The 25,786-nt window shown below is 39.2% G+C and overlaps 1 protein-coding gene across 1 annotated transcript; it reads right to left on the bottom strand.

Moving 5' to 3' along the window:
• Positions 1-1,233: 1,233 nt before the first annotated feature.
• On the bottom strand, positions 1,234-24,678 carry shmt2 (serine hydroxymethyltransferase 2 (mitochondrial)). Its single transcript, XM_034869496.1, has 12 exons — positions 24,516-24,678; positions 16,897-17,088; positions 14,726-14,805; positions 13,186-13,386; positions 12,902-12,983; positions 9,955-10,077; positions 8,393-8,532; positions 8,050-8,212; positions 6,839-6,938; positions 4,596-4,751; positions 2,943-3,050; positions 1,234-2,673 (listed from the first exon to the last, which is right to left on the bottom strand). Exons 1-12 carry the CDS (start codon positions 24,546-24,548, stop codon positions 2,546-2,548), a joined length of 1,506 nt encoding a protein of 501 aa, XP_034725387.1. The 5' UTR covers positions 24,549-24,678; the 3' UTR covers positions 1,234-2,545.
• Positions 24,679-25,786: the final 1,108 nt, after the last annotated feature.

The raw sequence follows: 25,786 nt of genomic DNA, 5'->3' as shown, positions 1-25,786 counted from the left end.
GGGAAGCAAAAGCAGAAGTAGTGGTAGTTGTGGTGGTGTGTTTAGACGTGACGGCAGTTAACAGGTGGGTTATTAAGCTTCAGGTGACCAGGACCAAAAATTGGCAGGACAAATAGCCCGCCCCAGCATAAAGGGTGCGTTGGATTTGTGGTGCAGCGTGTAGAGATTGTCATGTGATGTGATTGAAGAGGCATCTACAAGAAATAGTTATGAAGAACGCAGGCTTTACCATTTGTCTTACTGACAATGTAGAGTGGTGTGTGGGGTGTGTAGAACTATCATTTACCCAATGTTCACTTGGGGAAAAAACATGACTTTTCCCTTTGAAATTGAAAGAATATAAAATTGAAAATTGTACACAACATGTATCCCACTAACAGATTTGTTTCAAGATTTGTGACAAATGTGAATTTTGTCAAATTCAAGATTACTATACATTTATTCTGGGAAGTTCAGTATGTTGTAATTCATTGTAATATAATGTAACATTGTAATTCTGGAGAAAAAAAAGAACTTCTTTCACAATGGATACCAATCCAATATCAATAACTAAATCCGAAACGTGTTCATATACTGTTGTTGATGTGCTACAAGATTTTTAGAAAACTTTAACATTGCTTACCTTTCAGTTCGGTTGCTTTTTTATTTATCATATATCATGCATTATAGGAAAGTATTGCCCTTTTGAGAGTGAATACAGGACGTTTTACAATGTTATGCTGTCCTTATTTGTTTTTGTCACAAGTTGTATAATGCAAACAACTTGTGACAAAAACATTAAGAACAGCCTAAAATTTATACAAAAAAAGTTAATAAAAATATAAACAAGTCAATTACAACAAAAAATATGTTTGCCTTATTGGATTTTATTAGGACTTATCCAATACTAAATTAATGTAATGTTAAAACTGTTCAAACGTACAAAGGCTGGCAACATATCACAGACAAACAGTAGATTTATGAGCAATGTTGTAACATACTTATTGGTTTATTTTGGCAAATCTATCGGTTGTCAAAAACTTCTGATGTAAATAATTCATTTGATTTTGTTCACTTTTAAAGCTGTGTTTTGTACAAAGTAAGAAAGTAACCACACTTTTTCTAACACTCCTTTCTGTTTTGTGCTATATGATCATTTCACAAACGGAAATCTTGCTTCCTCACTGATGCAGTGAGAATGACAGTTCCAATCTGTAAGCTCCATAAAACAAAAAACAAAAATAGTTTTATTTCTCAAATCACGCCCCTTCACAGTTTCTATCACAGAATACCATGGTGAAATAAATGAGACTGAAATCAGGCAGACTGCACTACAGCATTATCTAGTACAACAAATCGGCTGGTATTAGAAACCTTAAGATATACCTATGTTAAACAATAGCTGTTAAATAGTTAATTATTTTTTAACTAATACATAGAAAAGTATATACTCTTTGTAAACACACCTTAAGTATATAAAAAAAAAATATCCAGAATGACATTTGTTATTTTTTTCATTTGGTTATTTATCTGTCATAACAAAATATGTAGCAATTCAAATCTGACATCTGATATCAGTGATATGCTGGAAGAAAAAAACATGATGCAAGCACAACAGCGTCAAAAGAATATAAACTCTATCCTCGGATAGAGGTTGAAATCCTTTTTGCAGTGTAATCTAATACAAATTCCCATTAAATTCTACTTTGAGGCTTATATTTGATTTGTTTCAAAAAATATCACAGTGTAACATTATTTTGAACACAGGTTGTAGTGTTGCTTTAGGACTTTATTGACTATAGTATATTAAAAGATGTTAAAACTATTTAGTCCATTTCCTGTATAATCAGATTTTTAAAGTTTTACAAATCAATAAATTGAAAGGCTAACTTTCATAAATTACAATTTGACAACATTTTGGGGTTAATGTCTGATCTTCAAAACTTGCCCCACAGATATTAAAAGGCCGACAACATTGTATGACAGAACAACCCTCCACTTCATTAAGCCTCCTTGAGTACCTGATTTCATCTTATTTCAGCAGAAAATAAAGCTACCATGCACACATCTCTTTATGAATATGATCATCTTAATTAGACATTAGTTATGACTCTTACAGAATTAAGACGTCTCAGTGTATCTCATTATAAAAACATAATTATACACAAACCAAGATACAGAGTTGGACAAAGAGAGCCGTTTGAAGTTTGATTTGATATTTTTTTTCCTCCCACACACACACACACACACACACACACACCAAGAAATGGCAACTGAGAAAGATTTGTCCACATACAATAGAAAATAAGTTATTCGGCTCTACAAAATCTGTCAAATTTGAATGTTTCTTTACCTCAAGTTTTTACATGAATGGATTGATGGATTACTGCAAAGTAGTATTAAAAAAAGTGGTTTCCCATGTGTGATTGGAAAAAGGGAAGTCATGCGGATTCTCAGGCCCTAACCACATTTTACTACCGTGATATTTTCCCTCTCTTTGTACAGTTTTGCCCAACCAGCTTTCTGCCACCTGGCCGTTATTGCCCCACAAACTCTATTGCTTGGTTTAATGGTCGTGGAAGCCTGGCATGGGAAAGGGCCTGGCAAAAGCTTCAACGCGGTGGCGCAGGTTGGCCATGCGAGCCATGGTCTCTGGGTCCTGAAGAAGGAAGTTTTTGAAGTCCTGGAGTTTTCCTTAAGGAGAGAAGAATAAAAAAGGAAAAGGCTTAGCTTTCCTGTATCGGCCTTTCCTTCCTTAGTTTAATCACCACTGGGCTTTTTGTTTGCACTTATGGTTCAGTATCCAACAATTTAATATAACAGACAGCATACAGGCATTTTACTTTTGTTGCATTTCTAATAACAGTTTGATAAATCAAATAGCCCCAAAAAAAGGAGGCATACGTTTTTTGCCGAATACGAGGCTACGTTGTAATCTGTCTCGCCTCTCACAGTAGGCTAACCTGTCTTTTTCTTGACGTCCAAGGCGATCTTGAAGCCCTCGTCCATGAACTCGACAACTTGCACAAAGTCTGCTTCTTTGAACTGTCTGGATGTCAAGGCTGGAGCACCTGGGATGGAAAAGGACACAAAATGAAATTTGCTGGAAATTCAAAGTTTTGACTGGTAATCACTTCCTTTTGCTTTACAGCTCTTCCATTGCTTTTAAACTGACTAATGTCGGTTTTATTTTATAAGGCACTGTAAGGTCTTTGGGGGTTAGAAAACAGAACCGTGGAGCTTCCTGAAATGCCAGTAATGAATCTACACAGATTCAAGATGTGTCAAACCAACACTGATGCTGATGGATAATGACGCATTGACTGTCCAAGGGAAGTCAAACCCTCTTGATCACCCCCTGGTGGCTGGCTGCAGTACACATCATGAATCTTTCCTCCTGCATGTTAGCAGATGGGACATGGTCAAACTCTTGGTACACCTTTAACCATTTATTTACAAAGATTGTTTCTATCCTTTTAGGTAAATTTAAATGTGCTGTATTTATATAGCGCTTTTCTAGTCTCAACGACTACTCAGAGCGCTTTTACATCATACAGGATACATTCACCATTCCCACACATTCATACACTGTGGCCGAGGCTGCCGTACAAGGGGCCACCTGCTCATCAGATAAACATTCACAGTGTGAATGTTCAGCGTCTTGCCCAAGGACACTTTGACATGGGACTGCAGGGCCAGGGATTGAACCGCCAACCTTCCGATTGTCAGGCAACCACCCCCCCCCCCCCCCCCCCCCCCCCCCCCCCCCGGTAATTTTGATCATGCTGAGGTTTGTTCAAATGTTAATTTCTCTTCCTGATAGTTTGTTTTTAAATTACTTATTTGATGCTTTTAAATGGGGTGCAACGTTGTGAATGACAACTGTGATTGACTCGATATTGGTTGGGCAGGTATGTGGGCGGGACTTCGATACTGCAGCTCAACCGCCCGATCACTACAGTGCAGACTGACTCCAAAAATTACAATATGGTGGTGCCCGTATCTGGGATGTTTTGGCTTTACTTTTGTACAGTGGAAGGAAGCGGAGACGCCTTGTTTTTTAGAGTCTATAGTTGGTTGCTACGGTGCAGTCCAAATTTCAATCAAGTAAACAACTGAGAAGGCAAAAAGTGCAGTGCATTGTGCTGTAGGTGAAGTTTCTCGCCTTAAGACAATGCTGAGAATGTGGCAGTGTAGATGTGGAGCTCTTGAACTTCCTGGCAGATGATTAAACACCCAAACATACTTAATTAATCATGATGTGCTCAGTGCATGCGGCTTAATTGGTGGCTGACTAATTTCCATATGCAAAAGTCCTTTTTGAAAACGTGAATGAAACAGATTAAGTGAGGAGGATGATAAGTGCAGAGTAAATTTGACCAACAATAAAATCCTCACCTTGTAATTAAATATGGAACACAAAATGCTGAACAGCTGACCAGCATATCAAGACTTTGTCTTGACAAAGTTAAAAAGGTGTTTTAAGGTTTTAAAGTTTTTGAATAGACAAATCAGCACCATTTTCTTTATGTGGTTAGGGATAATATCCTTAATAAGTATCACAAAACCTTGTCTGAGTCAAGCTAAATGTAGTGCAACGTGAAGCGGTTCCTTACCTAGCCTGAGGCCACCAGGAGTCAGGGCGCTCTTGTCCCCGGGGCAGGTGTTCTTATTGGCAGTAATTGACACGAGCTCCAGCACCCTCTCGGCCCGAGCCCCGTCAATGCCCTTAGGCCGCAAGTCAACCAGGACCAGGTGGTTGTCAGTCCCGCCTGAAATACAAAGCATTCTTAGCAAAAACCTTTGAAGGCGAGTAAAGTCGTAGGCTCACTTTTAAGCCTTTGATCAGACCACCTCAACTTTAGTTTAGCATGGATGAGGTCATTTGTTAGCTGTAGGATATGAAACTGAATGCGGTTAATGATGAAGCTAAATTACTGGTGTGTATAGCTTTGTCAGGGCCTACCAATGCTTCATGTCTTCACTTTTCTCTTGCGGTTGTCTGCATATCTGCTTTGTTTATCTGAGCACGGCATTTATGTTATATGTACTTATACAGAATATGTACAAGTTTTACTTCTTTCTGAGACCATGAGCTGAAGGGGCCTGCTCCTCTTGCTCAATAATCTCTCTGTGAAGGTGACAAGTGTACCTAGCATTAAATCTATATAGGAAACAATGTTATCACTAAAATTGACTACCATCATGGTTCATCATTACCCTAGGCAACTAAAGAAGGATATTCACTAACAGGATTTTTTTTTAAAGTTAAAACTATGCTCATTTGTATTTTTATAATGTATGCTTAGTAACAGCTCTAAATAAAAACTCAGTTTTCAGTTTATTAGGTTCACCTAGCTAAAAGTAAAGCAGTCTAACATTTGAGGCTGCAGTTTACGGTGATTTTGAACTGCGTTGCATTTTACAGAGAGGTGTTTCTGTTATTTTGTCCACCCTTTTATGTCAATAGAGTAGGCTACATCAAACAGAAACCACATCTTCCAAAATGATCACACAGATAATCAACCCCTCTCTAAGATGAACACTTCAACCTTCATGAAGGTGGGGTTTATTGCACGAGTGTTGTATTAGACTACATTAGTTATTGCTAGATGTAATAAACTGGAAACTGAGTGCATATTATAACGCTATACATTTTTCCTTTAGCTAATATAGGCAACTTACTAAGTACTCACTCCTTTTAACAAGTTTCCTATTGGCTGTTAAGGCCAGTCCACACCAAGAACAATAATAACTATAAAGATGGGAGCATCCACACTGCTGAACGATGATGTTTTGCAAACATTGGTGTTGAGCACGCACTGCACGCACCGGCAGCTAAAAATACATGCAGCAGTTGTTGCAACGTACGATTACCAAAATGTCTGTAAGAATATGTACAAATCTCTGCGTACGGTCTCTCCGTCATGTCATGTTGTAAATTCAGATGGATTTTGGATTGACTGTTAGTGCTTCGATTGTTATTCAAAATCGCTCTGAAAGCATCCCAACAATATTGTTCATTATAGTTGTGATGTGGACTTCACCACCCAGTTAAGTTAGAACAATTTTAAAAACTATCGTTCTTGGGGTAGACAGCCCTTTACAATATCTTTTTCCTTTTTTACATCTAGAAATAGGATTTAAAAAACAGAGCATGCACACAATGCAGTGTAAGCACAGAACAAGACTGTATTTTTTAGGGTATCAATTGAAGGCTATACATCAAAATAAAGCTGAGGCCAGCAAATTAAATGCAGGACAAAATTCAAGCATTCACTCACCACAAGAAAGTGACCCCTTTCATCTGGTGGTATTTCCTTGACTGACAGTACAGCTACACTGACATTAGCCTATTAACACATCATGAATTAAAATGCCTTTCTACGTTTTTTTCTGCCGCGCAATTTGCATTTTGTGACAGGACATTTCTCTTTATTGACTGCGTTGTGTGTTTTTCTATGTTTCTTTCTTCTTTTTTGCTGAGACAGAATCTCACTGTGAAATTACAAAAAAAAAATTGCTTAAAGTCCCAGTGAAACAGAAGTTGGAGCGTATAGCTTGTGTAGTGTGTTACATTTTGTAGTTGGCCACCAGTTGGCTGGCTGGCTCGTTTTCTGTGTCCAGTGTAGCATTAAAGCATGGTGGAATTAGCAAACTAGCTAGCTTACTAGCCACCAGTCCCTGAAAAACTGTAAATTGAATTAAAAACTGGGATGCCCACTCCAAATTGATCAATTAGAGTGGTCAATCTCAAAATCGATTGACAGGTGGCTGTCATGACATAATTTTGATGTTATCTGAAAGGGTTAAGAAGCATTTTTCATTTCATCTTGACTTTAAACACAATAAAGATTACCTGATACAAGGGTGTAGCCTTTGTTGAGAAGAGCTGTAGCCATAGACTTGGCATTTCTTAGTACCTGGTCGATATACTCCTTAAACATAGGAGACTGAGCCTGGGCACGCACAACAACACACGCACACACACAAACACAATAACAAAGGGTTGAGCTAGATAGAAGTACTGAAGTTAGAGTTGGTTCTTTTCAGTTGGATGTCAAAAAATGATTCATGAGATATCGAGAAGACAATTTTTTACTATATAAAAACATGTTGGTACAAGTAAGAGATATCACCATTCCATTCTCTTTAATAGAGATTAGGGCTGTGAACGAATTTCCGACAGTTGAATATAATTCGATATATAAAACGTTAGCAAATCTCCCCCTTCTCATGTCACGCCTGATGAACAAAAAGTTACGGGAGTGAGAAACCAGGCTAACGGTACGTATCGAGTAACGTAGGGGGAGTGACAGCAGTGGTGGTGATGGCGCAGTGGACATGACACATGCCTTTGGTGTGGGAGTTCTGGGTTTGATTCCAACTGCAATACATCAACCAATGTGTTCCTGAGCAACTTAACCCTAGTTGCTTTTAGAGGTTCCAATTGTAAGTCGAATTGGATAAAAGCGACAGCTAAATGACACGTAATTTAAATGTAAAATGTAATGACAGGCTGCGGCTGAAAAATGAGTTTAGCTCGTTCTGGTTTCCTAACTGCGTTGCGAGTTTTAAGAGATTTGCTGGGAGCTTAATGGAGACAGCTAAAGTTAATGTTAGCTATCCTACAGCTGTCAAAATTAGCTTTGACTTTATATATACTGTACATTAACTTTTTACAGCTGTATTCTCAGTAACGAGACAATCTGCAAGAAACAGGTTGCTTTTAAATCACTATAATAGTAGTAACAGCACTACTATTCAAATATTGAAAAAAATAAATGAAATTAAAATATTATTATAGAAGAAGGGTGACAGCTCTAATAGAGATTAATAGAGTCTAATAGCTGTCTAGCACAGCATTAAGTTTAGCTTAGGGAACAAGTTTCTGAGTCAACTTTCACCAACTTAGGCATCTCAGTGTTAAGATTGTTTTTCACTGTAAAATGTGATTCACCAGTTATAAACTTCTTATGAGAAAAAAGCAGACCAAGGCAATACAGCGTTACGTCAATACAAATAAAGTTACTTTTGCATTGAAATTGTGTGGTTGTGTGTTGTGCTGACCTGTCTGAGTGCCACAGCCACACCAGCAATGGCATGGTTATGAGGTCCGCCCTGCAGGGAGGGGAACACGGAGAAGTTCACCTTGTCCTCCAGGTCATACAGGATCTCTTTCCCCTTCTTGTCCACTGAGCGAACACCTTTACGATAGAAGATGAGGCCAGCCCTGGACAAAATAGACTAATTGACTGACAAAGCCTTTTTACAATTATATTTTTCTCTAAAACCACACAAGGTTTCATCTTTGGTATGATTTGATTTTTCACACCCATGGAACAAAGTACTGCCATTAATAAAAATAACTCCCAATTTTCATGATGCTAGGTGACATTTCTCCTGTTCTTACCTGGCTCCTCGGAGGGATTTGTGTGTGGTGGACGTGACCAGATCAGCATGTTCAAAGGGAGAGGGGATGGCTTTAGCAGCCACCAGTCCACTGATATGGGCCATGTCTGCTAGCATGTAGGCCTTAATGTCGGTACACAGCTGAGGGTGACAAGGGTGGAAAAGAGGGAACAAACACAAAATTAGGACTGAAAGTTATTCATGGAGCAGTACATTTGAGATAAAATTATGTTTAAATTTCTAAAATTTTAGGTACAAGACCACAAAACATGTCATGAAACCATTGCATTCAATAAGTCTACAACCTCACACCAACTGTGGCGTGCATTTTATTTGACTGTGCTTTGGACATTTTGAAATGTGAGATTAAAAAAAAATGAAGAGATACAGATACCAACCCATATCTTTTGGCAAAAATAAATTTACATTTTCACCTACAGTTAAGAATTGACTAACTCTACATCTGTAAGCAGTACCTATCTTCTCAAAGGGCAGATATATCAAATCGAAGGTGGTATTATTAAATTCCTTGGCAGTCTTCAGAGGCCCGAAATATTACAACATAATTCTATAAATCCTTGCTGTCTCTTGCCAGCATTTATTGAAAAAGGCACAAACAATAAATAGCTTGCTAACATGCAAATAACTTGCTGGCAAATGATCAGAGCAGTAAACAATCTTTTTAGTGCTCCTATTAATATTCATTATCATGACAATCTCCCTTCCTCTCATATCTAAACTGGATCAGCACATGTTTATTAGATTAAAAGGCAGGAAAGAAGGCAGGGTTACTGGAGGGGAGAAAGAACAAGAGGGTGATGCTGATGAACACCGATAGTGAAAGATTTGAGATTTTAAAAAAGCAGAAGCTTGCGCCAATCTAGGTAACAACACTGAAAATCCGGAGAGGAGCTCAGCGGATTCTGCCATAAAACAGTTCCAGTTCCACAGAAACATTCCAGGGGGAAATATGGCCCCACTTCAGGCCTAGTGGCAAAGTAGTTATGGTGCTTAATAAAAACACAGCTCTGTAATGGTGGGGCACTCCATCTGATGGTACTAGCTAAAGTGGGGCTCTGCAACAAAGGGAAGCAGTCATGGAGTGAATGAAGTGAATCAGCGGGGGGGTATAACAAAGCGGATAAAGGGGCCCCTTGTGCACTGCCAAAGAGAGCAGTGAAGTGTGCAGTTAAAAGTTGCTGCGGAGCATGTGCGAGACAGTGTAGTATCCATGTTCAGTTTGGATGAGTAGGCAAGAGAAAGCATCTATATTGTTGAGTGTAAGAGTGAAAGACCCTAAACATTGATTTGCACGTGGATATGTTAAGTCTGGAAGCGAATGCTCAGTATTTAGAGCAGACAGTGGAATAGAAATTAGTGACGATATGGTCGGTAGTGATTCTGGATGGGTCTAACCTATCAGAGAGAGAGAGAGAGAGAGAGAGAGAGAGAGAGAGAGAGAGAGAGAGAGAGAGAGAGAGAGAGAGAGAGAGAGAGAGAGAGAGAGAGAGAGAGTCACACACACGATGGGTGAGTTTTGAATAAAGTGAGTTCTCCATGCACCTTCTTGATTCGGGCGTAGTCAATGAGGCGGGCATAGGCACTGGTGCCAGCGATGATGAGCTTGGGCCGGAACAGCTTGGCCGTCATCTCCATCTGGTCATAGTCTATGAGTCCTGTTGCAGTCTGCAAGTTGAGGTTGAGGAGAGAAAAAAAGAGGCAGAGGGGAAGGAAGGAAGGAAGGAAGGAAGGAAGGAAGGAAGGAAAGGAAAAAAAAGTTACATTAGAGGATGAAAAAAAAAAGTCCTATATCTTGAGGATCAAGAGCAAGCAAACATCGAAAAGAGGTTTATTCCACTTGAAGCTCATTTGAAGCACTTTTGCTACCTTAAAAAAAGGGAAGGAATTTATCAAAGAGAGACATTTCACCTAAAATCATGTCAACGAAGAAGATGGAGCAATTGCAGTAATGCACCCCTACTTATCCTAATTCAACCTTTCAGGGATCTACTCAACTGGTATGATGAGGCAGAACAGATCAGAGGTTGGTTTGGAGACTTTAGCAGCTCTTTTCATTGACATCAGCAATTTTGAGATGTATGAGATATATAGAGTTTGGACACGCTTTTCCATTCAAGGGAATGAGAAAATGTGTCTAAACTTTTGACTGATTATTCAAGTTGTGTGTTAGACAATCCATTGTTCAGGGGATGTCATTCTGAGTCACATGAAATGGAGTCAGACTGCAACAGTCAATAACCAGTGTGTCTTGTGCCTTAACCTCCAGTTTCACCCCTGTATCCCAAAGCATCAGAGAAGAGAGACAATACAGGAGAAAGAAAGAGAGCAGGATGGAGCAGAAAAAACAAAGTGAGAGACAGAAAGGATGGAAAATAAAGGGAGACACAGACAAGAAAAAGAATAGAGAAAAGGAGAAGGGAAAGCTTTATTTAGACAACCTGATAATCTCTCCCATCTCCAGAGCACATCTATGGATGCCCCCTCACTCCATCACGCTGCTGATTGTGAAGACAGAGCCAGTGGTGCTGGCCAGCCTGTCGATTTCCCATTATCTCTCTCGCAGAGGGGTCCTGCCTACCCATACATCAGCAGGTCTGGACATGCAGACTCTCATGGCCATCCATCAGCTGCTACCAACACCAGCACACAACTATGACCCCAGGAATAAAATGCTATACACTAATATACAATGCACCCACATATGAGGGACCCTGGTTTCACAGAACTGAAATGCTGGTAGAAAAAAAAAAGCACATTAAATGTAGGGCCGGCGATATAGAGAAAATCAAATACCACGATATTCTTGACCAAATATCTCAATGTCCATATAGCGACGACATTGTACGGTTGACTATTGGTGCTTTAACAAAATGTTAGTTACATAATGACATTTTTGATAAATATTCTTCAGAAATGATTAAATGACATAGTGGGTAATGGTAAAAAATAGAACAGCTAGAACAGTTTGGTGAGAAAAGGACATCACTTTACTGTGATGCAGCCTGTAAAACCAGATACCATATTACAATTTATCCAAAATCTATGACATTATCTAGTCTCATATTGCAATATCGATACAACATCAATACATTGCCCAGCCCTAATTAAATGTTTTACGCATTATACTTAACAAATAGGACTGTATGGTTGCATTGTGAGTGAAGAGGCCATATATCAACACATGCCGGCAAGCAATTGTTGGGCTGAAGTTTCTTGAGCTAGATACTGATTCCCTACCCATACTGCCCTGTGTCATCCCGGTGTGGGCACGTAAGCAAACAAGATTTCCCTAAAAACACAGCTTTTCCATAAATGTTCCCCTTCTTACAGTATATATCTTTTTTTTTTTTTAAAGAAAAGCAAAACCTAAAATATCTAGCATACAATTAGATATTTGTGCTTGCAATTTCTTGTTCTTTCTTCTTATTCTTGTCATTTAAGTCAATGTTGTTTTTAACAGAAGTAGTTTAAAAAAAATGCACTAACAATGTGGCTCATACTCATGCCATTTTGGGAATGTCAAGCAACTGAAGTAATGTGTTGTGCAATATTTAGGTAAACTAACACAGGAAAATATAGCAACACCAAGACTGATTTGTCATCAAAGTTCCATTAGCACCAATCACACGGAAATGGTGCAAAGAGGACCCCCCTACTCTAAGACACTGACTGGACATTGTTGACGAGTTATATTTCACCGAAGAAATACAGCAATTCATGAAAAATGGGAAAAGTCATGACTAAGACTATATAAAGGTAAGTTGCACCAAATGTTATGCAATTGAATAACATGCATCTATATGCTTGTTCTGCATTAACAAAATGAAAAGCAGTAAAAGTAATTAAGGTGCTTATAGTATGCTTTTTGGCTTTTTGTTTATGTTGTAGGTTTACAAAGTTAAAAAAGCCCCAAGTCCACCTCAAAAGGGACTTATCAACAGAGAAACACCGTTTTCACAAACCGCTCCAAACAGCTCTATTATAATATTATTATAATATGATCACTTAAAAAAAAAGAGAAACCTCTCATAATGTGCTTGGTTTGTGTGTTTCTCCAAGTTTCACATTTGATAACTGCTGATGAGGCGCACTAAAATCCTTGGGTAATATATTGCCAACCTAATAACGAGATAAAAAAAAAAGGGGTATGGTTTATTGTTAGCAGCACAATTGCCACATGTACTGGTGGTATAGCTTCACATAGTGGTCATAGTGCAATACATTCTACGGCCTTTACACTCAGTCACTATTGGAGTCAATTGCAAGGAAAATGCTTTAGACCTTATAAACAACATACTGTACAACATGTTCAGTGGACAACATTTACACAAAGTCTTAGTGTAGTTTGTCTATAAATAATTTACTGGTAAAACTCTTCCTCATCATTACCAAAGTAATGAAATGTCATTCACTAGTTTAAGACAGTCCACAACTGTTGTTGTTGATAAACAGTTTTTAGATGATATAAGTGGAAGGCGTCTCTACTTACATTTAGCTTGTAAGGCATGGACTCAAAATAGATTGAGGTTGCGGAGATCCTCTTCACATCGGACATGTAGCCATGGGTCAGACTGGGGGGGAAAAGAGGAACATGTAAACAGCAGCAAAAAACATTTATGTTAATTTACATCGTACAACAACGTGATTTTTCAAGTGCAAATGACACACTTGTAAAGACAACAAAAGAAACTTACTTACTACCTCAGAGAAGAGTAAGGGTAAAAAATAAATAAATAAGGTCAAGTTAGGGGAAAAAAAGCAGTGAATACTCACTGTCCTCCATCGGGCAGGTCCAGGCCCATAATGCGGTCATGGGGGTTGAGCACGGCGGTGTAGACAGCAAAGTTAGCGGGTGAGCCAGAGTACGGCTGGACGTTAACACCCCACAGAGCTGGGTCCAAGTCAAAGGCCTCCAAGGCTCGTTTCTGACACAGAAGCTCAATTTGGTCGACCACTTCTGCTCCACCATAGTATCTGAGAGCGTGGACGAAAGAAAAAAACAGAAATCAGTGCATTTCATAAATTATGGATTCCCGTCTGAGAAAAGCCAAACTAGCTAGCATCACATAACTGTAGAAGTAACATAAGTTTTAGATGTAAAGTTAGGAGGATGTACTTTTTCTTGAAATGATGAGCAGCTTTTGGTGAGTTTAATGGGTATTTCTGCATTCTAGTGAAATTGTTTTACTAGCTATTACTGCATGCTTTAGATGTTTGCTGCTGGTGTTTGGTTTGAGCAGTGTCAGTGGCTGCTGTACCTTTGTGTGTGCGTGTTGTCGAGCCCCAGAAGCTTGGCTGGGATTTTTGGAGAAGCCTGTTGACCGCTGATTGTGTTAATTTTGTTCTGATTGCTTTGTGGTTGTCGTATGAGTAGATGTGATCGGTTTTTTTTTCTTTGGTAAATACATTAGTTTGGATTATTTTTGATGCAGCATCCTGCCATACTGCGTAAAAGTGATAGCTTCAGTCACGGTGTATTCATGTCTCTGCAATAGTGTATTGAAACTCTCTAGGTGTTGAGCCTTGTGTTAAATCACTTTATTCCACACGATAATGTCCTAGTGTCATGATGAGGTTATTGAAAAGTGGTTTAGTTGCTCTAGGATAGTACTGAAGGCCCAGGTGTAAAATATACGGCCCACCGCTGCTGTTACCAGTCATACAATTGCCACAAATGGCGCTGTTGGTCACAAACATATAGAGCAACATAGACCAGCGTTAACCCCAAACTCCCCCAGCAGATCTAGGACATATCAGGTAAAAATGCTCATCAAACCTTTTCAGTAGAATTACAGATGAAGGAGCAACAGATGGCTACTGTACTAAACCCTCACTCAATGAGATCATCCCTTTGTTTCATTACATTAAAGTGCAAACAGCAGATGAGTAGGATGCGGGGTAAAAATGTTTTAAATTAAAAACACATTCAGTGGGAGGGAGCTTTATGGTAGGCTTGTATTCCAGGAATCAAAAGGTATCAAATAAGAAGTATTTCAAAACAGGTCAGCTCTCTGTTTGCTGCTGATAAATGTGAATCATCTAAGGGAATAATAGAAAAAAAATGGAAATCAAAAACATTCAACTAACAGCATGGGCACTGATTTCTTCCAGTGTATTCCCCCAGGTATCCTTACAGCAAAAGCTGTGGATTAATTGCTGTGTGGTTGACATGTACTATTACAGGGCAAGCTATAGAACAGAGTATACATCAGTGTGTCTGTGTGTTTATGTGTGCATGTCTTAATAAATATCCTAAAGCGGAGAATATCAACAGTATTAATAAGCTGGGGTGTGGCTGAATAAACACACTCACCTTCTCCCTGGGTAGCCTTCAGAGTATTTGTTGTTCAGACAGGAGCCCTGAGCTTCCAGAGCTGCTCGACTGCAGAAATTCTATGGTGAGAACACACACAAGCAAACACACACTCAGATCAATGGTGCGAGTGGACAGAAGGGACAAGGACGGCAAATTAAAGTCTGTTAAGTGATAGTGAGAAATCCCCCTCCAGCTAAAGGCAATCATTAAATTATTGAGCATCTGGACTTCCATTGACTAACATTCTGCACTTCACAATGCTCATCGCCTCGCCGCTGAAAAAGAAAGGTTTATTACATTATCTTGTATCCCCTACAAGATAATGTAATAAACTTTTCTGCACGTGCTGAGATACATTGGTGTGGCCTTTAATTAAAAAAATCATTTTGCAATGCATTTTCCAAGAAAAACAAATTTTGGTGAGTATGAATTGCTGCATAGGAGTATAATTATCCCCCAAAAGTTTTACTTTATATCTTCTCTGTGTGCTGGAAGTTAAGACAGACGTGTTAAATATACAATCTCAGTAACTGATATTGGACTCATTCACTGACACACTAATAATCTGTAGATTGATCAATGATGAAAATAATCGTATGTTGCAGCCCAAATTCCTACTAACTGTTACAACTTCCTGTTAATCTTATAACTGACATTTCCCACCAAAGCTTTACATAACTCTTTGAATTTCTTCTCTATTTCTTTTTTGAGTGTTGCTGGTGGGTACCTAAGTATTTTGTTCATGCTGCATTCTCTCTGCAAACCTTCCCGCCACAAGAGATCCACGCACCACTTCTCTTCTCACCCCAGAGATATTATACAAACATTTACAATACGGCACATTTTAAAACATTAAGGAAAAGCATAAACAATTCCATCCAATCATTCCATAGTAATCCTACTGTATGCAGCTATTTTACGTGAAAACAGTTCATTAAAATAGGATTTGAAAAAAAATAAGAGTACCATGTTAAATAAATGAGACTGAAATTGAGCGCACACAAAAGAAAAATGGTATTGAGACATGCGTATTTGCTTTGTAAATTCCATTGAAACATTGTACATGATACTTAACTATAAGCATAAGCTACAAGTGATTACCTGTTACGTATACTTCCCAAATGCATCCCTGAATGTGTAACTAACTATAGATACTGTACTGCCTTTGGTATGGCCTGTAACAATACTACATTGTACACCATGTATAGTATCACATTGGGCAGAAATAAACAAAAAACATATACAAAAAACAGAAGTACAGTTATTCTCCACACTCTCTCCCTAGTTGAGGTGTGCGTGTGTGTGTGTGTGTGTGTGTGTGGTTATGCTAATGCTTCACCTAGAAGCCAAGAGGAGATCAAGGGAGATAACAGCTCCAGTGAAAGCTGTCTCCTCTTTCATTACGACAACGTGCATATATTACAAAAGCAAATTCATTTGCTTCAGTGTTAGTGTAGTGTGTGTGTGTGTGTTAAAATGTATGTCTTTTATTCAAGGAATGCCAGTGCTGTGATGTGGCTTGCAGAGTGAGAGGGAGGAGGCGGAATGAAGACATCAGCTTCATCTCACACTAGAGCGGTCAGGCTTTGTGTGCAGAGGGGGCCGATATACTCTACTGAACAACTACTAAGGCGAAAAAGAGGAGAAAGAACAATACAAGATAAAACCTCTTTGGCTTTTTGAATAGTAAAAGTTTCCATTACACACCATTCAGCCTTGGAATGAAAACAGAGAAAGACAAATGTTTCTGTAACAACTGAGCTATTCTTGCTTAAGGAAAATACTGTTTTCTGTGAACGTTTTCATGTTTAGCCAAGTTTGAATAGCTTAATATGAATTTGTTGTCAGAGTTCATGATATCGGTTTTAGTATTTGTAAGTTTGAGCCAGAAGGTCACAGTTTCGTTGGCCTAGCAAGCAACTAAAAACTGAAAATTTGGAAGCCAGTTTTTAACTGAACATTCAAGAGGCTGCACACCAAGTTATCCTGACATCCTACAAAGGTTTATAAATAGGTTTCAGAACTTTTTATGTCGACCCCCTTCCTTTGCAACCCATTCTTCCCATCCCTCTGTAAATCGTTAAATTAAGTAAAATAAGACTTGGTATACTTAAACAGTCAAAAACCAAAAAAAAAAAAAAAAAAAACATCAATGAAAGATATTTTACCTCAGATGCAATGAGCTCCAAGCCGCGGCACTGCCTGTCCTTCTCCTTTAGCAGCAGATCCCACATCTCAGGGTCGTCCTGAGCCAGGCTCTCCTGGCCCGTCCACGGACGATCTTCATCCACTGTCTGGTTGGCAGCGTGGGACTGCTGGCCACGTACACCGAGACGAACTGAGGCTCGCTGGCACAGTGGCTGTGAGCAGAAAAGAAGTTGCCGTGTTGGAGGGTATGATAAGGGGGAGGAAAACAGGATTGTTTAGTTTTGTACAGATATAGTTTGCCTAAACCCATTTTCTAATACTGGATCAGGGCACTAAAATGGATCTCGTGAGGACTGAGTGACATAAAGTTCTTGGTTTGGGCAGATTTTATTTTTCATCCTACAGATTTAGCTATTTGGCAAAAATCTTAGTAATGCACTGCAATTTGCCATAGCTTTGATTTAAGTACCAGTTAAAGAATAGAACTACAGTATATGTTGCGGCTGCAAGATTTTTGATTGGATTTTAGCAAGAGGAAAAATATTAAGTGTGGGTGTGTAGAAGACGAAAAACATGGGATATGGGAAAAATGGGACATTTCAAGTCCCCTCCTCTGTTCCTCATGCACTCTAATTCGTAGCCCAGAATAATTAGAAGCTAGTGTGTTTGCACGATATCAATAATCGGCATGGTTGTTCAATTATGCCTCTATCAGCACTTCTACAAACTGAGGGACTGACTTTTACAGCCTCAGTGTACCAAAGCAGGCATATAGAGAACAGATTCAGCACTTCCTGCTTATCTAATCTTGACTGGGGGAATAGCGAGTTCTACGGCTGCTGCAATGCGTGATCATGCGAGTGTGCAGAGTGCATACAATTCTCACTGTCTCAGTCTGTTTTTAAGTTAAATATGAATCCTAGACTGGCTTAAATCTTTGTACTATGCACTATGCTTTCCCTTTTTAATCCCCAATCAACAGGGAGGGCACTGTGTGGAAGAACCCTCAGAAAATAAAAGATAAAAATCCCTGACAGGCTGATTGCATTCGGAACAAATTGGCTCTCTCCCATCATTTAATCAACAATATGATGATGACTCGGTGTTGAGATCAATCCCACCACTGCCAACCTATAGTTATAATTTGTACAGGTGTGCTGGGCTATTAGGGACAACCCTCTTTAATAGCGCCATTAAAAAGTAATTAACACAGTGCTCAGGACTCGTTAAGGACACCCATATGAAGAAAAAAAACAATTTATGCCTTTTCCATGTGGTGTAAAAAATATTTGTATAGTTCATCTTTTGCAATCTTTATTTCACTATAAATCTAGCAAAGAAACTGAACTCTGAGAAGCTTTTGACACATTTTAGGTTAAAATTTAATGATGTTAATGTTGGGCAGAAATATTTTTTTATAGTTTTGTAATTAAACATCCTTTGTAAAATCAAATAAAATGTTAATAAGAGCACTTCATCCTGAGGAACAGCTTGCAGATAAGTTTATCTACTCCATCGCTCTTAGGCCCCGCTCTACTCCGCCTCTTCATCTGCTCCCCAGGGCGGCAGAGGGGGCAGTGGTGACACACCAGGGGAGCCAACTGGCACATTAATGGCTGATTTCCAACAGTCTCTACTTTGGCCTTCTGTCACCGATGGCAGTGCTGGTGGTGAAAAAAAAAGCGCTTTGGAGAAGCTTAGAGCCTGGGGAGACAGGTCGGACTGCCCCTGAGGACAAGTTTCTCACTGAAAAATCACATGGGTCATTAAATCTTGACGGGAACTGTCCTTCGCTGTCTGCGCTTTTGCTGGGACACACCAAGGCCAAGGAAAGCAGTGGCAGGAAAAACCTAACACAAGCCATGTTTATAGCACTACTGACGACTGCAAAAAAGACAAGAGTGCCTCCCCCATTGCTGCTTTGCTTTTCCCACCCTCGTCCTGTACCTGTCTTGTCACCTTACGCTGATAAGCACGCTCCCCCAAGTAGCACTCATGGGGCGTTTTTATTAGTTCAGCTTGTCATCTATGTCCCTTCCATGGCATCCAAACAGGCCAGCACTGGCCTTAAACAAACCACACAGGCCAGTCCCTGTGGTCTGCCCCTGCGCTTTCCTGCTTCATTTCCCAGTCCTGGTCATTATGGGAGATTAATTAATAAAGACAAGATAAACTGATCCAAGAAAAATGTGAGCCAAGATGCAAGCACCGAATATGTCACAGTGGGACTATTTTTAGGTGACAGATGATGGTGTTGTTTGAAGGTGAACTTAATGAAAACTGTGCTGTAAGGAAAAGGGCGGGATAGGCCACACCAACCTCGGTGCCAAGCATGAGAGGGATTACATTACACAAATAAAAATTGATTGATTGAGATAATGGCAGAATCACAGATGCACTGCATGAAAATGATAAGGTAACTGTTGGCAGATGAACCTTTCCTGTCAAACATCTGTGCCCAAAGACGAATGGCAGACAAGAAAAAGGGAGGAAGAAAATCATTTCATTAATCAAAGTTCTGTATTATTTTTGCCCATTTCCTGAAGCAGCTCCTGAGGCGAGCCAATTTTACAGATGACTGCTGTCCCTCAGTGGCTATACCAAACAACAATCAGCCAGGTAACAGAAGCAAAACAGATGGGACAACAGAGGAGGAACAGTGAAGAAAGAAAAAAAAAAGAAGATATGTAAGGTTAGAGAGAAGTGTCAACAGGGCAGCAGCATCCGTCAGTCTGACACATAGTTGCCTCTTTCCCTGTCACTAACTAATAGCAGGGCTGTCCGTTACAAATTGCCCTGTGATTCAGTCTAGATAACACTAGACTGAGAAATTTGGATGGGGTGAAGAGGCGTGAAGAGACGGAGGCTGAGTCCAGGGCGACTCCACTCTATTTGGGTCAAAGGAGTTTTCAGGGTGGCAATCAGAGGCTTAAGCGATGTCACCAACAAAGCCAATCTTCAGGAGGTGTAGGCGGTGAAACGATACATTTATGCTGTAATCTTTCCACAACACTTCTTATGGTGATAGTGACGATAGTGAAAGAGTTCTACACTGGGCTTCCTGGTGCCTCAGAGAGTCTAGATGCATGCTGTGGATTGTAGTCTTGTTATAGTCCTGGTATTATTTCCCATAGCCAAATGTGACCTTTCCCATAGTTAAATATTCGATTTAAGATATGATGAATCATTTTAGTTTGGTTTAGTTTGGTTAACATACATGAAAGAAACTCCCCCCACTCCCCCCCCCGCAATTTCCCACCATAGCTGAAAAAGGAATAGGCTGATGCCAAGGCTTATTTTTGCCTATCCTATAATCCCCATAGAATCACCAGAAATCCCAATATGAAAAGCTGCACATCCTTAACATTTAGGAAGTCTGTACCAGAATGTGTTAGGAATTGTTTTAAGTACAATTATGGTTTATTTAATGCAGTTATCCTTTGAAAAACTTACTACACAACTGTACACACTGTATTTGGATGCAGAAGATTTGTGGTTTTTGTATTCATTAAGATGAAAGCAAACAAAATCAAAAAGGCTTAAAACACGCACGACGTCCTTGCACAAGTGTAAGGTATCCCCAAGACACGGACCGATGTTCATTTGTTCGATGTGTGTTTTACATGAGTAACACTTGATTTTCTTTAGGGAAGTGGCAGTCATCTTTAATTGAATCAGAGTAGCTCCAGGAAACTTATAAACATTGCTGTTGAAACATATTGATGAAGCCATGAAACTGGGCAGAAGAATATGTGCTTCTGTTAAAATAATAAAATAAATCCAAAGAGATAAAGAAAAACTAAGCCGGGTCAGTGTTGTCAAAATCTGATTTGTATAAAAGCATTATATTGGACTTGTAGTGGTTTTGGTGTGGGGGGTGATGAAGCCAGACAGGCTGTGTTTAAGGTGTCACTGCAAACTATTTCGGAGCCAATTTAAAAAAAAGTTTAAAAAAAAAACATCCATGTGTATTGTTGGGTAAAACTGAAGGAACCAATACTACTCTAATTGTTCATGTTAGCAACGGATAAAAAAAATGTTTTTGCCCCTTTTCCAACTGAGTCAACCTCTGTTGACTCTAACTTTTAAGAAAAGTTGGAAAAGCAGCAGTAAATCTTTTCCTCAGAACTCCAAACAAAAGCATGATAAGTAGGAGTTATGAACCAAAGGGCTGCAGGACTTCTCATCAACAAAAGAAAAAACCTGCAAAACAAAGCTGCAACTTTCCAAATCAGCCTAACATTGTAAATTGATCCAAGTTTCTTAGTTACATCATAGGCATGGGAACTTACCTACCTGTCTAGTTGCAGCAGGCCTAGATTTAGGTCAAACCAGTAAATCATTATCAAGCAGTAGCAGCAGACTAACAAAGAGCAACAAGAAATATCTACACTGGGACTGGTCTTTCTTTCACATACACATATCATGTGAGGACACTGCACGCCTAAACCAAAAAGAAATTAAAGTCTTGTGAGTCCTTTGGAAACTCAATAAAGATACACACTTAACCAATTACCACCAATAGAAATAGCATGAAGGCATGTGAATCAGTCAAGTTTAATAGGTAACTTCAAAACACACCGACAGTGACTAATAAAACTAGGTCTGAATACATGCCACAAGATTTTGGCACAAAGTTGCCATAGCCTAGTTGTTTCTGAGAAACTACATGAAATCAACACCATCTCAAAATGGGTCATTTCATAAAGTTCAAAATCAGGATATTAATAGTCCTCAACCAACTTTTTCGTTTCCCCCCATAACACCGCTGTCGTCCCAATTTCTCAACTAATCAAACAACTTATTTGAATAAAAAAGCTGTCAAATAACAAAACGTTGTCTCTTAAAATTAAATCACTGGGCAACAATTAACAGGAAGAAAATAATAATAAGTTACCAAAATAATAGAATCCACTATACATTGTAATGTAGTCCTGTACTTAAGCATGTCTTTGTGAAGCATACAGCCTAAGGTTAAATTAAAAATGATTAACACTACATATTAAAACAAAAGGAAATATTTATAAACCTGCAATAAATACATCTGAGATTATAAAGTTCAGATTTAGTTGGATCTGTTTAGAGAAGAGTTCTTTTAACTTGGTCATTTTGCTAGCTGCTGTTGAATTGTAATGGATTATACTGAAAGGTGTCTCAAATGCTATTCCCAAACCCATTGGTATGAATGAAAGTAGATTGAGCATTAGAGTTTGATCATTAGTTTAAGATAAACTGTACTTGACTTAGAGTAAAAGGTGAGGGGACCTTTGAGCTTTGATTCTCCATATCAAATAATATTAAATCCATATCAGGAAAATTAAGCTTACATTATCCTTGTTGCTACCCTAAAGTAATAAATACTAATTTATACTTAACATTCAAGAATCTGCTGACAATGCTGAAACAATGACTTGTTTTGAATAAATCAGTTACATAATTATCTCAAGGCAGAAAGTTAATATTTTCTCTGTACTGCTGCAGTATTTATCCAGCCTGCCTACCAGACTCTGGTATAGTTCATTTGTACAAAGAGTCTGGCCACTCTCCATTGACAGGTGTTAACTTCCTTAAAGGCGGGTACTGTTGGTTTAAAACTATTGGATCTGCCATAACCAATCATAAATGTTTGGTCGTGACGTTGGCTTTGCATCACCAACGTTAGCCTTCGCTAACTCCTCCACCACCGACGGAGCAAGCTAGAAAATCTAACTTTTCCCGACCTTGGTGGGGAGGAGGGCCACAACCTCATGGCCACAAACAAAACTTAAGAAAGATTGTTCTTGGCTAGGGCTTTAACTTCTGGATATTCTGCAGCGTTGTCACGACGGACCGCATGGCTTTGCTCGCATCTTTCTCCGCCACTATTAGTACAAAACTCACTGAAAGTTACCAAACCTCAACGTCATAGTTCCTCTGTTTGATGATTGGACCGGTAAATATGTGGCCAGAGAAAACCCGCGAATATACCGCAAACCCAGACAGAGTACTGAAGGAAAATTAAAATTGAGAGGAAGTACGTAGGAAGGGTCAGGGGGCAGCAGCTCCAGTAGGGGACCCCAACTTCCCTTTCCCGAGCCACATCAACCAGCTCCGACTGGGGGATCCCGAGGCGTTCCCAGGCCAGGTTGGAGATTTAACCTCTCCACCTTGTCCTGGGTCTTCCCCGAGGCCTCCTCCCAGCTGGACGTGCCTGGAACACCTCCCTAGGGATAAGCGGTCAAAGATGGATGGAGTGCGTAGGAAGGCGGAGCCATGCTAGTATAAATCAGCCTCAATATATTAACTTAAAAAACAAAAATGATTTTAAGGTCCATTTATTGGTATATAAAGCTCTTATGGTCATGTCTATGCTAAAGATTTTTCAAATTTGCTTTTAGCCTGTGAACACTCTTGAACCCTCAGGTTGTGTGGTGGTGGCCTTTCAATTATCCCTAAAGTTAAAACAAAAACCTACGGCAAGCCATCTTTTTGTTACTGTAGCTAGTCTTTCTGAGGAGCTTTAAAAGGAAACTAAATCCCTATTTTATACTCTGACTGTAAATTGAGCTTTATTTATCCATCTATTTATTTATTTATATGTCCATGTATCTACCGGTATGCATTTAAGACTGATGGACTTCCCGGTGTATGTTAGTGTCATAGAAATGGTATACCAAGTTGGAAGTTGTATCTATTTCTCATCCTGCCTCTGATGTTAAATGTTTGACAGCGTTTTCTCAGCTCCTGTTTTTATTGTGTGAATAATGTTACTTTTGAGGTTTTTTTTTTCTTATTATTATTATTATTACAAAGCCACTTATTTCTTTGTGTGGATTCTGTGAAGAACTTTGTTTAACATTTTATATGTAGACTACTGTGTGTAAAGTGCTTTTCACTTGACTTCATAAATACCCTTTTTAGGTAAAAAACTAAAAAGCGTGTGTACTGTTAAATAACAATGAAATATTACAATTAGATGAATGTACTGTAGCGAGCTACGTGGAAGAAGTCAGAGAGCCAGAGATACTAAATCCAAGTTCATTCACGTTCAACGCACACTCGATACACAGAGGTAATTAATCAACCAATCCCATAACCGTTATATCCCCATAATGACTAAAAACCAGGGTACATTTGCATAACGACAACACTAACAGAACATCGTTTTCACACTTAAACTAGGACAGGAACCGTTAATAACATCCCATGATACTTTGCCCTCCAGCGCAAAACAGTCGACACAACGGCATCCTGTCGGTCAATGCCTTAACCAAACAGTCAAAGACAGGTTACATTGAAAGTTTCCATTCTTTGTGGTTGATGATGAAACAGAGCAGTCGCTGTTGCATCATTACGTGGGCACAGTTGCAGCCATGTAACCTGCACTGAGCCTGCTAGCTTATCAGCTAACTAACAACCACCGAGATGTGAAAAAAGCAATATGAACAGGACAGAAAAATATAGTTAGCGGTTAAACTGCCGGAAATATTCTTCAACTTGATGATAATTTCTCAAGCACACGTGTGCAATATAGCTAATCCTCACGACTTTTGGTAACGTCACTGACGTTAAGCTAGCTAACAGTTTGGCCGTACAGATGCGCTAACTCATACCGTCACGGAATTAATGACATATTAATTGTACTTTATAACTCACGTACCCGTGTGAGTTGTCTCAGGGCGAAGGACAGCATGTTTCCAGTTCTCAGGCCAAAGGAAGATGCACTACCTGGCGACACACCGCTGACAGGCTCCGAATGTGCTGTTTGAAGTTGTTGGCAACGGCTGGTTACGACATTCCTGCCGAAAGGGTTGAAGGGAATTGTAGGCCGTTGTGAGGAACTATCAAGATTTACTTTAGTGGTGGAAGGAGGCTAGTCCACTCAAATTATTACTTAGCTAAGTAAATACCTCAGTGTAGAAAATGCATTCAAAATTTAGTACTAGGCTACTTTAGTATGAAAATATACTTAATTTAATCGAAAGCAAGTAGGCCTAGGCCTACTCATTATGAAGAATGGCCAAATTCAGAATAATGTAGACTTATATTATTTATTTGATTCTAATTCTTGATGCTTTAATGTGTACATCACTTTAATGTTGTAGCTGATGAAGTTAGGGATAATTTAAACTACTTTATACAATGTTGTGTAGCTTGTTAAAAATATGACTTTGACTCAAGTCTGAGTCTCAAGTTTGTCAAGTCTCTTCTGAGATTAGTTTCAAGTGCATGGCGTTTTATGTCGTCTTCCTAACTAATGCTGAGAAAGGCACCACGTCCTCTTGCCCCACAATAGAAAAACGCGGAATACCTCAGTGACCTTGGGGTTAAGGTGTCATGCCAACCATGAATGGCAATGTCCCAGGTTTGACTCCAGCTGGGGACCTTTGTTACATGTTTCTCACCTCTCTCCTCCCCTAATTTCCTGTCCTTCACCTACTGTCAACCCTCCAATTATGGCTTTAAAACATAGCAAATTAAAACTAAAAATGAATAATATGGCAGAGACAATTGATTAATTAAACATTAGAACATTTTGGGGAAGCATGAAACATTTAGCAACATAGTATTTGCATGAAAGGTTTCTGTAATTAACATTTTATTTATGTTTGGTGTAGATACTCTCCCATAAAAGAAGTTACACGTTTTATTTGTATCACCATGGACGTGTCAACTATTGTGTGCTATTAGTGTCCAAAATCTCAGTGAATTTACATGTTGGGGTTTGAAAAAAATCATGCAGCAATCAGACGTCATCGTCACATGTCCAGACTATCCAGAGCAATGTGTGTAAGATTGATGGACCACCATGGACCTCCATCTCAATGTCATTGATCAAAAGCAGAATAGGGTATTGAGTGAGAGTGAGATGAGGATTCAATTAGCACAGACTGCGTTTTCTAATGAAATTCTGAGTACCCTTATCACATC

This window comes from Etheostoma cragini, chromosome 4 (assembly GCF_013103735.1).
Source record: "Etheostoma cragini isolate CJK2018 chromosome 4, CSU_Ecrag_1.0, whole genome shotgun sequence".
Lineage (NCBI taxonomy): Eukaryota > Metazoa > Chordata > Actinopteri > Perciformes > Percidae > Etheostoma > Etheostoma cragini.
Note: the sequence above shows the minus strand (reverse complement) of the source record. Positions and strands in the feature narration are given on the sequence as shown.